The sequence below is a fragment of the Silurus aristotelis genome (assembly GCF_946808225.1).
Source record: "Silurus aristotelis genome assembly, chromosome: 12".
NCBI lineage: Eukaryota > Metazoa > Chordata > Actinopteri > Siluriformes > Siluridae > Silurus > Silurus aristotelis.
In genome coordinates, this window is record NC_139585.1 from 29,502,609 (window position 1) to 29,518,944 (window position 16,336).

General features: G+C 44.1%; 2 protein-coding genes across 3 annotated transcripts in view; one reads left to right on the forward strand and one right to left on the reverse strand.

The window, feature by feature from the left end:
- Positions 1 to 14,749, forward strand: part of ppp1r16a (protein phosphatase 1, regulatory subunit 16A) — a 20,035-nt gene extending 5,286 nt beyond the window's left edge. For both annotated transcript variants that reach the window (XM_083557253.1, XM_083557252.1), the window contains 10 exons: positions 3,254 to 4,598; positions 4,727 to 4,797; positions 5,148 to 5,293; positions 5,390 to 5,493; positions 5,598 to 5,722; positions 6,549 to 6,674; positions 12,200 to 12,275; positions 12,512 to 12,641; positions 12,793 to 12,949; positions 13,667 to 14,749. In XM_083557253.1, coding sequence (XP_083413379.1) covers positions 4,328 to 4,598; positions 4,727 to 4,797; positions 5,148 to 5,293; positions 5,390 to 5,493; positions 5,598 to 5,722; positions 6,549 to 6,674; positions 12,200 to 12,275; positions 12,512 to 12,641; positions 12,793 to 12,949; positions 13,667 to 14,125 — 1,665 coding nt within the window. In that variant the 5' untranslated portion in view covers positions 3,254 to 4,327 and the 3' untranslated portion in view covers positions 14,126 to 14,749. The remainder of the gene's footprint in view (positions 1 to 3,253; positions 4,599 to 4,726; positions 4,798 to 5,147; positions 5,294 to 5,389; positions 5,494 to 5,597; positions 5,723 to 6,548; positions 6,675 to 12,199; positions 12,276 to 12,511; positions 12,642 to 12,792; positions 12,950 to 13,666) is intronic.
- Positions 7,366 to 10,973, reverse strand: LOC310734829 (uncharacterized protein). The gene is made up of 6 exons (XM_083557256.1): positions 10,753 to 10,973; positions 9,515 to 10,486; positions 8,484 to 8,626; positions 8,292 to 8,398; positions 7,982 to 8,119; positions 7,366 to 7,898 (listed from the first exon to the last, which is right to left on the reverse strand). Coding segments are annotated over exons 1-6 (1,494 nt in total). The 5' UTR covers positions 10,886 to 10,973; the 3' UTR covers positions 7,366 to 7,897.
- Positions 14,750 to 16,336: the final 1,587 nt, after the last annotated feature.

Genomic DNA, 16,336 nt, shown 5'->3' on the forward strand with positions numbered 1-16,336 from the left:
GGAGAGAGAGAGAGACAGGGAGAGAGAGAGAGACAGGGAGGGAGGGAGGGATGGAGAGAGAGAGAGACAGGGAGGGAGAGAGAGAGAGACAGGGAGGGAGAGAGAGAGAGACAGGGAGGGAGAGAGAGAGACAGGGAGGGAGAGAGAGAGACAGGGAGGGAGAGAGAGAGATAGAGGGAGAGAGAGAGACAGGGAGGGAGAGAGAGAGAGAGACGGGGAGGGAGAGAGAGGGACAGGGAGAGAGAGGGGAGAGAGAGGGACAGGGAGAGAGAGGGGAGAGAGAGGGACAGGGAGAGAGAGAGGGACAGGGAGAGAGAGGGGAGAGAGAGAGGGACAGGGAGAGAGAGGGGAGAGAGAGAGGGACAGGGAGAGAGAGGGACAGAGAGAGAGAGAGAGAGAGAGACAGGGAGAGACAGGGAGGGAGCGAGAGAGAGGAGAGACAGGGAGGGGGCGAGAGCGAGAGAGAGGAGAGTCAGGGAGAGACAGGGAGGGTGAGAGAGCGAGAGAGACAGGGAGAGACAGGGAGAGACAGGGAGAGAGGGGGGGAGGGAGGGGAAGAGAGAGAGGGAGAGGGAGAGGAAGAGAGAGAGGGAGAGAGAGGAGGAAAATTAAGGTTTTTTTTTTACTCTGAAAAGGTCCAGTGTATGAACAGTCTGAGGTTATAGGGTGTGAGTGTATGAACAGTCTGAGGTTGGAGGGTGTGAGTGTATGAACAGTCTGCGGTTGGAGGGTGTGGGTGTATGTACAGTCTGAGGTTGGAGGGTGTGAGTGTATGAACAGTCTGAGGTTGGAGGGTGTGAGTGTATGAACAGTCTGAGGTTGGAGGGTGTGAGTGTATGTACAGTCTGAGGTTGGAGGGTGTGCGTGTATGAACAGTCTGAGGTTGGAGGGTGTGAGTGTATGTACAGTCTGAGGTTGGAGGGTGTGAGTGTATGAACAGTCTGAGGTTGGAGGGTGTGAGTGTATGTACAGTCTGAGGTTGGAGGGTGTGAGTGTATGAACAGTCTGAGGTTGGAGTGTGTGAGTGTTTGTACAGTCTGAGGTTGGAGGGTGTGAGTGTATGTACAGTCTGAGGTTGGAGGGTGTGAGTGTATGTACAGTCTGAGGTTGGAGGGTGTGAGTGTATGTACAGTCTGAGGTTGGAGGGTGTGAGTGTATGAACAGTCTGAGGTTGGAGGGTGTGAGTGTATGAACAGTCTGAGGTTGGAGGGTGTGAGTGTATGTACAGTCTGAGGTTGGAGGGTGTGAGTGTATGAACAGTCTGAGGTTGGAGGGTGTGAGTGTATGAACAGTCTGAGGTTGGAGGGTGTGAGTGTATGTACAGTCTGAGGTTGGAGGGTGTGAGTGTATGAACAGTCTGAGGTTGGAGGGTGTGAGTGTATGAACAGTCTGAGGTTGGAGGGTGTGAGTGTATGAACAGTCTGAGGTTGGAGGGTGTGAGTGTATGTACAGTCTGAGGTTGGAGGGTGTGAGTGTATGTACAGTCTGAGGTTGGAGGGTGTGTTCTCCTGAAACTCTCTCTCTCACACACACACACCTTTTCTCCTACACACTGGCAGTAACACTGGTCCCTGTTTAAAAGAAAAGAACTCGTGTCCTGCAGCTGTAGCAAAAAACATGCTTTTATTTTATTTTAAATATTAAATTTTTTTGGCTAAAAAAAATGAATTCGCTTGCACAGCGCCATCTAGTGACCGGCCATTGACTCAATAATTAACAATAACGTTACCATGATAAAGCGTGTGTGTGTGTGTGTGTGTGTGTGTGTGTGTGTGTGTGTGTGTGTGTGTGTGTGTGTGTGTAAGAGACATTTGTATTAAAAGCTCCAGTGTGAGTAAGTGGATGGATGTGCCCTGTTTAAACATTATATTATACACACACACACACACACACACACACGTATATGTATTTGTAGGTGTGTAACAGTGCACGGTATTCACGGTTCGGTACGTACAAAACATAAAATAGCGTTTTTGTTGTTTAGTTTTTCCCCTTTAACGCAGTTTATTATTAATTTATTATTATTTGTGAACATCAGCAGTTTATCGTTAATCCCGTTAAATCAAATATCTAAAAAATACAATCGAATAAATCGGATTGATGCAAATCACTTTTTATTATTATATTGATTAAATCGAGTAATCGCTTAAATTGGGACAGAGTAAATAAGCCCCCCCACCTCCACGTATTAAATCCTGGTGCTACAGTGATTCTCCTCCTGCGACTGCCCCCCCGGCGAGTCTGTAAGGGTTTAGTTTAGCGAGCGCTTCACGTGCACGTGATGACGATGATCACGAAGCCGCTCGATGTTCAGTGTCTGACTCCACATCTGGAGCGGGTGCGGGTGCGGTCACGATGATTTACCTCCAGGTTCTGTTCTCACGCGTTCACCGGCTTTGATCAATAATGTACACAGATCTATTAATAACAGCGTGACGTCTCCGCTACACATCAGATTAGATCAGATTATCATCTATTATTGACACGTTCTACACAAACCGTGCTCCGTTACCCTGCTGTTTATAGACACCCACAGGCTCGAGTATCTCAAGTAATGTTTCTTTAGATGATAGTATTAATAAATTATTGTTATTATTATTATTATATAGTGTAAAAGCGTCAAACTGTTTAAAACAAACAAACAAACAAAAAAACATTTTCACCTGTAATTTGTTTAATGGGATTTTTTTTAATAACTTCACTGTTTAAAAAATAAAATAAAAAAATTACATTATAGAGGAGGGCAAAATTTAGATTTTAAAAAAATATATATATTTTTTACTACATTTATTTATTAAAGAATTAAAAAAAACGAAAAAAATTAAAATTATATTAAGAAAAAAAAAAAAAGAGATTGAAAAATCCCCCTTATACACACATCTGTATTACCCACATGTGGTCTATCAAACTCTTTATAATTTTTTCATTTTTGTTTTATTTGATCAGTTTAATTTGTGCCAATTTAATGGCTTACTCGGGTTAATTAATAAAAAAAAAAAAAAAAAAAAGTAAAAAGGTTTGCGGCTGAAAGGCACGAGTCATCATTCTTTAATCAGTCTGGTCGTTATTGCGGTGGTAAAAGAGAAATAAAACACATTTGAGGACATGACGATGATGATGATGATGATGATCTTCATGGTTACTTCATCATTTGATTGTTTTCCTGTAACAGCATACGGTTTACTGCTGCTTACTTAAATAAATAAATAATAATTTAAACACCCCCCCCCCCCTTCTCTCTCTCTCTCCTCAGGTCCCAGCTTCGGGTTGTGTCCCAAATCCAAAGCCTGAGCATGGCCGTGCTTCATTTTCACGCCGTAGACGATCAGATCAGCGTCCTGGATCCAAAAACCCCTGATCTCCTGAAGAACGCAGACCTGCTGTGAGAATTGCTGCTGTTTTTTTTTTTTTTTTTTTTTTTTTTTTTTTTTCTTTTCTTTTGAAGGAAAAAATGGCAGAACGTCTTTGAACGTCTCCGGAGAAGCCGAGGAACATCAGGAGAACGAGCAGGCCACGACATTTGTCCTTTCCTTCAAAATCGCTATTAGTAATGGCAAAGGAGCAGGAACACGAGGAGCCCTGCGAGATGTCCGAGAAGATCAGTTCTTCGCTCTCAGATCACAGTTTATTCTTCTGAAGTTGAAGCGAAAGGGGCCGAATGTCATCAGGCTTCCGTTCAGTCGACACGTTTCTCTTCTTCACCTCGCGGTGGTTCCGTTCTCTTCAGCTTCTCGTCCCAAATCGCCAAAAACCCCCCAAAGGAGCGAAATCTCATTTGTGACTTTTGCACAACTGGAGCAGGACCACAAGGATTTCTGGAATCAGAAATGATCTCAAGATACCTTTATGTAAGAGCTGTGCGTGCGTGTGTGTGTGTGTGTGCGTGCGTGTGTGTGTGTGTGTGTGCGCCCACTACACAGAGTATGACGTGATGCCTCGTACGCAACAGACTTAAAGTCAGAGCGCAAACAACGTTTAAAGTATTGGCACCCCGGGATTAAAACCAAAACCATTTCAAAACCAATCTGAGGGAACTTGACGACGTTCTCCACGCTGCTTCCTCGAGAACTTTTTTATTTTTATTTCAGGGTTTTTGGTTCATTTTCGGGAAAATTTCCAGAACGTGGATCGTAAAAACAAGAAAAAAAAATTATATATAAATATACATTTTATATTTTTTCCATCGTGTGGATTTTTGGTTTACTTCCCCAGCAGAAGGCAGAAGAAGGTCAGAAGATTTCCGAACCGTCTCCGATCTTTAAGAAATCTTTCTTCCAGAAATCGGAGCTTGTAACGAGCGGATTCTGGGAGTTAGTTTTTCCCGGGAATGGCGGAGCACAGAGAGCTGCTGGCCGAGATGACTAGTGTGAGCCGCCTCTCCACCACGGACCGCCTGAAGCACGCGCAGAAGCGCCGGGCGCAGCAGCTGAAGGGCTGGGCGCAGATGGAGAAGGAGACGGCGCGCGCGGGGAAGAACGACGTCACGCGCAAGAAGAGTGACGCCGCGAAGAAGGGCAAGAAAGGCGGCGAGAAGAAGGTGAGGTTCCCCAGCAACATCACGCTGCTGGAGGCCGCCGCCCGCAACGACCTCGACGAAGGTGAAGTACGTTCCCGAGAAATCAGCTGGAATTGTGCTGCAGGAATTCCAGTTCGGATAATCTGGACGTGTGTGTGTGTGTGTGTGTGTGTGTGTGTGTGTGTGTGTGTGTGTGTGTGTGTGTTGCAGTGAGGGAGCTGCTCAAGCGTGGTGTTAGTCCAGACCTGTTTAATGAAGACGGACTCACAGCTTTACACCAGGTACACACACACACACACACACACACACACACACACACACACACTACATTGTTGTGTCTTCAGGCCCATTCCACTACAGGAACATTAATAGAAAGTTGCTGCTCTCCATGGAAACAGGACCAAGTTTGTTTATTTATTTCACATCTATATTAATAATAATGATATAAATAATAATTGATAATAATAATGCTATTAATATGATTTTGTTTCTTAAACTGTGTGGTGAAAATAAAAAGCAGGAGCTTCTTCAGAAACTGAGCAGTTGTTGCGCTCTCTCTCTCTCTCTCTCTCTCTCTCTCTCTCTCTCTCTCTCTCTCTCTCTCTCTCTCTCTCCTCTCCCCCCTGCCCAGTGCTGTATTGATGACTTTGTGGAAGTGGTGCGCTGTCTGCTGGAGTCCGGTGCGAACGTGAACGCGTGCGACAGTGAACTCTGGACTCCGCTGCACGCCGCCGCCACCTGCGGACACACGGGCCTCGTCCAGATCCTCGTCAAGGCGTGAGTGTCCATCCCGCTATACACGCTCGCTAACGATAGTAAGCGCAGGGAGTGTTGGTTTTTTTTGTGTGTAAACACGCGAATACGTGCGTGCAGTGGAGCGGATCTGCTGGCGGTGAACGCAGACGGGAACATGCCGTATGACCTGTGTGAGGACGAAGCCACACTCGAGCTCATCGAGGTCGCAATGTCTGAGCAGGGTGAGTTCCATCGTTATCCGTCACGTCTCCTGATCAAATGCTACGTTTCGGTGGTGGAGGTCATGTGACCGAGTAAACCGTGGCGTGATGTGATGTTTCCACAGGCATCACTCAGGAGCAGATAGACGAGTGCCGCGCTGCCAAGGAGAGAGTGATGCTGACCGACGTCCAAGCACTGATTGACCGAGGAGACAACCTGAACGTCAAGGACCAACATGGGGCCACTCTGGTGAGGGACAGATACAAGCTGAGAGAGAGAGAGAGATTGATAGAACAAGCAAAAAGACCTGAAGTAAAGGTCGGTTGATTAATCGGCACGGAAACCGATTAAACAAACGATGGATACAATTTTTTTTATAAAAAACAAAACAAAACTGTGAAATAGTGCTGAGCTTTGTTATTAAAACATAAATAAACAAAACAAAACAAAAAAAAAACAGTATTGACTCTTGAAAATGTGCTAAATGAAATAAATATGAATACATCAATCGTTAATATCCCACAAAAAATAAAAATCTTGCACTGGTAATGACATTTTTGTGCAACAAAGTTATAAACCAGATTTATTATTAAAATTATGTCAAAATTATTAAACAATTCAATCAGACATTTTTAAATTTTTGTAAATGTATTAGTTTGCCCGCATGTCCACTTATGACCACGCAAAATGTTTTTATTTATGTTTGTATATGATGTAGTTAATATAAATTTCCCCAAACTTTAAATTAACTCCCATAAATTCCTGGAAAACATCCAACTTGAAATATTTCCAAAATTTTCCAGATGAAGTTTCCCTTGAAAGTTTCCAGAAACCGCTTTGCAACGCTACATCCAAATGGAATAAAAGGACGCTTCAAATAAACAGCAAGTGGTGTCTGTGATCTGCCTCTAAAGGCTGCTCTTGTACTATACAACGCAACCCGGAAAAACTATCGCTATAGATTTTTGCTGATCGCTCCAGCAATCAACTATCGGTGCTGATTAATCGGTCGACCTCTAATCTGAAGAGTTATGACGTACATGTAAGTGTGTGTGTGTGTGTGTGTGTTGAGTAGTTACACGTAGCGGCAGCTAATGGCTACTTGTCAGTTGGAGAGGTGTTGCTGGAGCGCAGAGCGAAGGTGGATGAGACGGATGCAGACGGATGGACACCCCTACATGCTGCCTCCTGCTGGGGACAGGTGAGCAGTGCATTATGGTGAAGTATATCATAACTGAACACTTTTTAAACATTGCCCAATCACTTTATTTCACTGAGCGTGATGGAGGGATGAAAGGATTAAGCTCAATGTTTGTTTTTTTTGTTTTTTATACTCCATTAAGACTTTGATGTTTGAGTCTGGGTTAGATTTTTACTTTTTAACTGACCAGTAAAAACCCATCTAATTTAGTGCATTTATTTTGTGGAAAACTCTTCTTGAATGCTGGCATCGTTTGGTTCTCCCTCAATCCAATACAAGATATTTGTAGTTTCAAACACTGTGGTGTAGACTGACACCACCAGGAAGCCCCGCCTCCTTCACAGTCATACTGCAAATTAAACGATTCTTTGCTGTCAATAATATGGAGCAACGTTTCTGCGCATGTTTAATGTTTCTTCACGAGAATGGTGAGAATGGATCGCCAGCAAATTAAAATACCAGCATAATAACACACGGCAAAATATCGTATAATTATTGTTTATCGATAAAATAAAGATATCGGGGGTGTGTGTGTATGTATATATATATATTTATTTAATTATTTATTTAATTTTTATTTATTTTATTTTTTTTTTAATCAACATCACACCCCTAAATAAAATATCTTGTGACCACAAAAAAAAAACGTTATGGCTTTTCCAAATGTGAATTCTCAACAGCATAACACACTTGTTAAACAATTTTTAATCATGTTTTACATATTATTTCAATTTATTTCCAGGTATAAGCAAGAAATAATAATAATAATAATAATAATAATAATAACAAATAACAAAAACTTTCACATCTTTAAAAGGAAAAATTAAGAATTATAAAAAAAAATAGAAATGAAAAAATTAAATCGGTATTAAATAAACTGTAATCCTGTTCACTGTTCACGGCTCTGAAGAAGGAGTTCAATCGCTAATCAATTAGAGCCGTTAACCAAAAACCTTATCTAGCATTCTGTGACATCAAAAACTCCAGAATGACCAATGAAAGATTAAAATATATGAGTGTTGAATGCTACTTGAGTACACTAACGTAGCTAGCAAACGTTTAATGAGAAAGATGATCCCTTTTTTCCAAACCAGATTTCAGTCGAGATACGACGTTGCAGTACCCTGGTGGCTACGGTATTATTTTTGAAGTGGATGTAGTACTCGGGGCAGTTTTGTTTTTGTTTTTTAACCCGGACAGTAGAGGGCGCTGTTGGAGTGTAATCTGTAAATTCAACACGGAGAGACTGAGTTAGTGTTGCATCGTTGGATCATCACTAAACCTTTTTATTCCTTTTCTCCACTTACCACAGAGAAGGTTTCTCACAGATCCATTTGCTTTTACTGGTACACTTTCCATCATTCCAGCCTTCCTTCCCCGCAAAGCCCCATATCTCAGCACAGTCCTCGTTACCAGAATCGTTGGGTTCACCCGGAGACCAGAATCTAATTAAAGAGACATGAAAGCAGAGTCTGAATTTCATGAGCAAAGCAAAATAAACCCGATGTTTTTCTGAGCTGGAATATTTTTTGGATTAACGACACCCATCGTTTCAGACGAAGGTCAGATAGTCTGGGATTAATTGTTTTGACAGAGAATTGAATATGGCAGTCTTACCCAGTGTTCATTAGCGTATCATCCACCCATTTCCATGTCCCCTCTGTGTTTTTGTCAGTTAAACCAATCCAAGCCTTATCGTTGCCCACCTGCTCTAAAAGGAATTCCTGGGAAGATAAAAACACAACATGAAAAGGTGAAAAATAAAAAAGGACCAAGTGTACTATTTCTCTTACACGTTCACGCCCCGACCTGTTTCTCTTTGGTCTTGATGATCACCAGATCTGCTCCTTTCTTTTTGCATTCCTGTCTCGCTTCATTCCAGGATTTCTTCTCAGTAGAGGTGAAGTACATTTTGGAGTTGAAGTAGACCCATCCCAGTCTGGACTGTTTAGCTGATAAGAAGGAGAGAAGTTACAGTCTATATCCATATCCTTTCTAACTTCCACCACGATCCCTGATAAACCATCTAAGCCGTTTTGAATGTGAAGGATAAGTGATCCACTCCAGTTCACCTCCTCTCAGTTTCTACAAAGGATGACATCTCTCACGGTCTGGAGGGTCACAGGGAAGGAACACTAAGCTCAGTGTTTCGGTGCTTTGGTCCCAATCTTTGCCTGGGTCAACAACGTCTTCACAAGCAGACCCAGAGTAGAGTCTGGTCCAGTTTACCATGAACACAATCACTCTGGTCATCATGAGTTTGTCTCGAATCACCTCTTCTACTTTGTGTGTCAGAGCTTTGCTTCTACCGTAAAGTTTGCCGATGGCACAATGACTATGAGCCCCATTTCCAACAACAAGACCAACAAGGTGGAGAAACCAGTAGCATGGGGCCAGAATAACATCACACTCTTGTTATAACTCTCCAAAACCAAGGGGATGGTCGAGCAGTTTAAAAGGGGACAGCAGCAGAAGACCTTCTGAGGAAATTCAAGGCAAACAATCTGTTCTGAAACTACAGAACATTTTCAGACTCTAAGATAAGGTCTGCTCTGCCTACTTTCCTGATCTGCCAGACTTGGAAGGGTTTCTTCCAGGTTATCAGACCCCTCAGCATGTCCACCACTGGGCCTCATGATTTAAAAAAGGCTCTGATTTCATTTCATTTATTTACGCTGAGCTGTTAAGGGCCTTGCTCAAGGGCCCAGTAGTGGGGGCTCGATTGTGCTGGGATTTGAACTCACAATCTTCTGATCCAAAGTCCTTTGCCACATCCCCACATTATACAAATGAATAAATCAAGCTCGAATAAATAAGTTATGTTCATCACTTTTGCTTACCCAACTCCTCAAACTTGTTCCTCATGTCATCTCTCTCCTTCTGTAACTGTTTTTTCTGGGTTTCCATGTTTCTGTAGTTCGTCTGCAGTTTCTCCATGTCATCGGCCAGTTTTTGGCTTATCTTCTCGTCCTGGTCCCTTACCACAGTGAGGTTGTTGAGGCTGATCTGTAACCAGTCTCGCTCGACAGTTACGTTGTTGTAGCTGGTCAGCAGCCAGTCTTTCTCAACTGTCACGTTTTTGTAGCTGTTCTGCAACTCTTCTTTCTCAGCAGTCAGGTTTTTGAAGCTGCTCTGCAACTGTTTGTTCTCGACGGTCAGGTTTTTGAAGCTGCTCTGCAACTGTTCGTTCTCGACGGTCAGGTTTTTGTTGCTGCTCTGCAACTGTTCGTTCTCGACGGTCAGGTTTTTGTTGCTGCTCTGCAACTGTTCGTTCTCGACGGTCAGGTTTTTGAAGCTGCTCTGCAACTGTTCGTTCTCGACTGTCAGGTTTTTAAAGCTGCTCTGCAACTGTTCGTTCTCGACTGTCAGGTTTTTGTAGCTGCTCTGCAACTGTTCGTTTTCGACGGGCAGGTTTTTGAAGCTGCTCTGCAACTGTTCGTTCTCGACGGTCAGGTTTTTGTAGCTGCTCTGCAACCGTTCGTTCTCGACTGTCAGGTTTTTGTAGCTGCTCTGCAACTGTTCTTTCTCGACTGTCAGGATTTTGTAGCTGCTCTGTAACTTCTCCCTGTCCCTGTTCAGGTCACTGTTTGTCATCTGTAGTTGGTTCCTTTCAACAGTCAGGTTTTGATTGCTGTTCTGAAGCTGTTCCTTCTGAAGACCGAGGTGTAGGTACAGAGTCTGTAAATCATTGTTTTTGGCAGCCAGGTTGTTCAACTTGAACCACAGCACCGAGACGGCAGAAACGAGGAGAAGACACAGCAGGGTCAAACACACTGCTGCAATTCTGTAGTGTCTGCTTCCTGAAGTGTCTCCTTCGAAACAACAACAAGAAGAGAGGCGTTTTATTTGGGTCGACTTTATTCAGCCAGACGCTCCTCATGTATCAGTGTACTTTATTAGGTATACATTTAATCTTTCACTATAATTAACAGCTTTTTCAGCTGGTCATGTGACCAGACTGATCTTCTAACAGAGTGGCGTCTCATCAGCGTCAAAAATCGACACATTTTTCTAACTTGATCTTAATGTTAACAGAAGAAATAAAATGCAGCATGTCTCGTTCGTGTTTGTACCGTACCCCAGTTGATGTTGCTGGCGTCGCTCTTGGCCCGGTCGTGCTCCTCCCGGTCGTCATCGTCGTCTTCGCCGGACTCGAACTTGTTATACGAAACCACATGTGAATTCCGAACCTTGACGTGGCTCATCTCCATTCTGCTCCTAATGCAGCGAGGCTTCTGCGGGAGGGTGTGTGTGTGTGTGTGTGTGTGTGTGTGTGTGTGTGTGTGTGTGTGTGTGTGTGTGTGTGTGTGTGTGTGTGTGTGTGTGTGTGTGTGTGTGTGTGTGTGTGTGTGTGTGTGTGTGTGTGAGCTAAATGCTGTCAGTCAGTAGGATATCTGGGAACATCACATTTATGAGACTGAATGGAGAAGTCATGGCTGTGGGTTTTTGATGAGTTTGCACAAATCAAAAGTGAACCGAAACCGAAAAAAAATATACTTTTCTTTTGCATCATTTCGGGGGAATAACTTGTGCATCATAGTTGGATTTTTAGTTGTTTATTTATGTATTTTAATAAAAGTACGCATGTGCGACAGCCTTTTTTTCCGACGTGACGTTCGTAAAGAGACTCTCTCTCTCTCTCTCTCTCGCTCTCTCGCTCTCTCGTCCAGTTTGATTTGCTCCTAATGTCCCTTTTCGTTCCTTCTTTTCTTTGTAAAATTGCTCCATAGCACCAATTGTGTAATCTGGAAGTTATGCTGAATCTCCATTACGGCCACCTTCACTTCTCCTTTCTTCCAAATTCGAGAGCTTGTTCTTACGATTGGCTCCTTTTTCTTTGTTGTTTTTTTTTTTTGTTTTGTTTTTCCGTAATTATTCAATAAATCCAAAACAAGAAAATTCTAGATTAAAGGCTCTAAAAGAGGAAGGAAGGAAGAGAAGAAACGAAACAAGAAAACGAAAAATCGTTTGTATTCAGGTCTCAAATGCGCACGTGAGCGTGAAAGCGAAGCTTCTGATTGGTCGGCGGCTGTAGTGCGCGTTCTGATGGGTGAAATTTAGAAAGAAATGAGAGTTATGATGCGCTTATTAGTCGATTTCTAGGGAATTTGTTAGGGTGTGTGTGTGTGGGTGTGTGTGTGTGGGTGTGTGTGTGTTTCTGTTTCGTTTAACTTGAAGAAAAATAGGGGGGGTTTATTAATTTAATTTATTGGGTTGGTTATTTTCCTATAACAGCATATCCTGTGTGTGTGTGTGTGTGTGTGTGTGTGTGTGTGTGTGTGTGTGTGTGTGTGTGTGTGTGTGTGTGTGTGTGTGTGTGTGTGAGTGTGTGTGTGTGTGAGTGTGTGTTTTCCCCATTCTTTTTTTTTTTTATGCCAATTTTAGTATCCATTAAACGTTTTTGTCCAGGAATTGCTACTTTTAATGTTACCCTTTAATGTCGCAGGCAGTACATTTCAAGGTTCTGACCGAGCTGATGTACATGACATGATTGTGTGTGTGTGTGTTTGTGTGTGTGTGTGCAGATGCAAATGGTGGAGCTTTTGGTGGCTCATGGCGCGGATCTAAATGCAAAGTCTCTGCTGGATGAAAGTCCTCTGGGTGAGTAACACACACCTTTATAACAGCGAGATTCATTTGGGTCCAATAACGAGATGTGATTTGTTTTCCTGCACTGATTCAGTATTTAAGGTATAAACAGTGTGTTTTGTGCATTGGGGTTAATCTTCAGTGCATCATATTAGAATGCACAAGCCCCACTATCCATATTCGTACTCCTCGTGCTCACACACGGTGTGTATGCAGTGTTTGGCTGAATCCCTGTGTGTGTTGTGTAGATGTGTGTATGGACGAGGAGGTGAGGGCGAAGCTCCTGGAGCTGAAACACAAACATGATGCCATCATGAAGAACCAGGACAAGCACAAGGGCTCACTGCAGAGACGAGCGTCCAGCGCCAGCAGCCGGGGGTCAGTGTGTGTGTGTGTGTGTGTGTGTGTGTGTGTGTGGCAGAGAGAGGGTGAAAAAGAGAATGCAAAATCGAATATTTTACGCTTATATTTTGCACTGAACAGGAAACACGGTGTGTGTGTGTGTGTGTGTGTGTGTGTGTGAGAGCAGTAAGGTGGTGAGGAGGACGAGTGTGAATGAGCGCAGTAGCCTGTACAGGAGAGAACACCATAAGGAGGCCATGGTGTGGCAGGACCGGGGAAGACAGGACGGACAGACGGAGGACGAGGACGAGGACAGACAGACAGACGCCGAACTGAAACACATGGTGAGGAAGAAAAAAAAAACAAAAAAAAAATGTTGGGTGTACCAAAATAACTTTGTCTACCAAAGGTATGCTATAAACACACACACACACACACACACACACACACACACACACGGCTGTGTGGCCAGTTTAGAAATTTGCCCCAAACACACTCCAGGATTATTTTAATAAAATATATAACGATCTCGAAATATAATGAAGTCGGATAAAATGCCTCCTTTTCTCCTCCGCCACAGGTGGCGCCAGTGAGAGCTGTCGCCATTGTTCAAACACTCATATAGAGCGCTTTTCACCCGTTTATAATGCGTTTCCTTCACCAAATAACCTAAAAACAATTGTAACGCAGATTTTGTGCTTCAGCTGTGGAAGGTGTATATTTATAGATCCGGTTCAGGTTCATCTAAAATGCGTTTGGTTTGAACCTCCCGCGTCATCACTCCCGTGGAATCGTAATTCATCTCGGCGTGATTTTCATGATTCCTCTAAACGATGATGAAATCAGGACTTCGCTTTAAAAGGAAGAAAAAAAACTGTTATGGGACATAACGTGCTCTTTGTAAAACGGTTGCCAGATTGAGATATTTACACTGAAATTACACATGTATTTGTGTGTGTGTGTGTGTGTGTGTGTGTGTGTGTGTGTGTGTGTGTGTAAATGTTTTACATATCAAGCAGCTTCTTCCCAATATAACATGATTGCTTGTTCCCCCGATGTAGACTGCGCCCCCTAGCAGGCCGGAGGATTCGCTTAATCCGGATAACGACGGGGGATTAGAAAACGGTGAGCGCGACTCTATCCTGGGAAACGGCAGCACCTTAATGCCCTCTCCGTCCCTGGTTCCCGTAGAGCCGCGCGGCGGCGGACGTTCCTACCAGCTGACTCCTCCCGCGGGGGCAAACGCCGACCCCGGGGACACGGACAGCATGACGCGGGACAAATCGCACCAGACGCTAGCGGAGCTGAAGCGACAGAGGGCTGCTGCGAAGCTTCAGAAACGGCAGGCTCCGGCTCCGCCCCTGCTTCCTCCCACACAGGAAGAGGCGGGGCCTGCCGAGCAATCGGCGCAGCCGGTGTACTTCACACCGGCGAGCGGAGATCCACCGCTTCTCAAGCTGAAGGCACCAGAGGAAGAAGAGCCGGCCAATCAGAAAGAGCCGTGCTGCGGACTTATGTAGGGAGCTCTCACGCACGTGCACACACACACACACACACACACACACACACACACACACACACACTGTTGGTTCTCTCCAAAGAGCATATTAGGCAATTGGAACTATCTTAGGTGCAGACTCATACAGGGAACACACACACACACACACACACACACACACACACACACACACACAGCTTCACTGGAAAGAACAGAGGGCAAAAAAGAAAGTGTTCCAGCAATAAAAAATGTGTTTTTTTTATTCTTTTTTTTTTTTCTGTCCTGGACACTCCAGCCAGCGGGCCGTCACTGTAAGATAATTACACTTCCTGTCCTCATCATCATGACTTCCTGTCGGAGGAGAGAGACGCCCGAGCTCGAGCACTTTATTACTTGACCTTCCATAAACATTCCCTCAACACGTGCGTTTGAGTCGTCGTTATTAATTCTCAGTCTTAATGGCTCCCTGGTGCTCCTGAAGGGGGCGCTATTTTATTATTATTATTCTTATTATTAAATGGTGAACGTGTGTAGGGTGTAAAGAGCCAAATCCAAATTGGTTCCCTCGGGTCCATATATCGCAGGAGGAAGGGTGCAGACTCCAGTGTTGTACTTCATCTATTGCACTTAAATGATGATTTAAAAATCAAATCCTCACGTTTTGTTAGATTTTTTTTCTATTTAGCGGAGGATAAAATAATGAAGATTTGAGAAATAAGCTGAAAGATTTACGATCCAAATATTTTTGTAAACGATATTTTTTTAGAAGCTGCATTTTTCCCACTCGCGGAAACGCCGGCCGACTTCCCGGAGTCACTTTTTGGCCACAGAAGCGACTTTTCCAGCGTGTAAACACGGATTATTGGTGTTTGTAAGAAGGATTTTATGCTTGTTATTGTGCTGATTATCACGTTTACGTATCATGTGATCTTTGCCATTGCGAATAAATTTCCTCCCACACAATTAAAAAAATATATATATATACATTTTATCACTCATTTACCCACTCATCTCCCTGCTTTCGGTTTATCCCCACCCACTCATCACCCTGGAGCCGGATGTTTAGCCACACCCACTCATCTCCCTGCTTTCGGTTAATCCCCACCCACTCATCACCCTGGAGCCGGATGTTTAGCCACACCCACTCATCTCCCTGCTTTCGGTTAATCCCCACCCACTCATCACCCTGGAGCCGGATGTTTAGCCTCACCCACTCATCTCCCTGCTTTCGGTTAATCCCCACCCACTCATCCTCCTGGAGCCGGATGTTTAGCCTCACCCACTCATCTCCCTGCTTTCGGTTTATCCCCACCCACTCATCCTCCTGGAGCCGGATGTTTAGCCACACCCACTCATCTCCCTGCTTTTGGTTTATCCCCACCCACTCATCTTCCTGGAGCCGGATGTTTAGCCACACCCACTCATCTCCCTGCTTTCGGTTTATCCCCACCCACTCATCCTCCTGGAGCCAGATGTTTAGCCACAACCACTCAGCCTCCATTTTTTTAGTTCCTTATCCCCACCCACTCATCTTCCTGGAGACAGAAGTTTAGCCACACCCACTCAGCCTCCCTGTATTTGGTTCCTTATCCCCACCCACTCATCATCTTGGAGACAGATGTTTAGCCACACCCACTCAGCGCCCTGCTTTTGGTTCTTTATCCCCACCCACTCATTAGCCACACCCACTAAGCGCCTTACTTTTAGTTCTAATCCCCACCCACTCATCTTCCTTGAGCCAGATGTTTAGCCACACCCACTCAGCTCCCTGCTTTTGTCCCTTCAGCTGCAGTTATTTAGCTCTCCCTCTGGTGATTAGTGTTTGGGCAGTGATTAGGAAAATGTGATACTCAGCACATCTAAAGAAGCGGTAGAACGAAGCAGACTCCCAAACAAACACGACTCATGAGAGAGAAAAAGAAATGAAACACACGATCGCTTGTGGATAAAAATCCGGATTTCCATGTCCAGAACTGCAATCAAATAACTGTTCTCATAATCTCGCATTTCGAAACCGCTCGTCTTTACATTTCATAATGAACGAGTTTCTATACATTTCTTCAAAAGCAATAATTTTGATTCGGTGGACGAAATGATTCATAGAATAGATTTCTATCGGACAGATTTGAGGACACGATGAAGTGGACGGTTATTTCAGCCCTCGTCGTGCTCTTCAAAGCTTTCAGATGGTATAATTGAATCTCCTGAAGGAATCCTGGGAACAAGCCAGGGG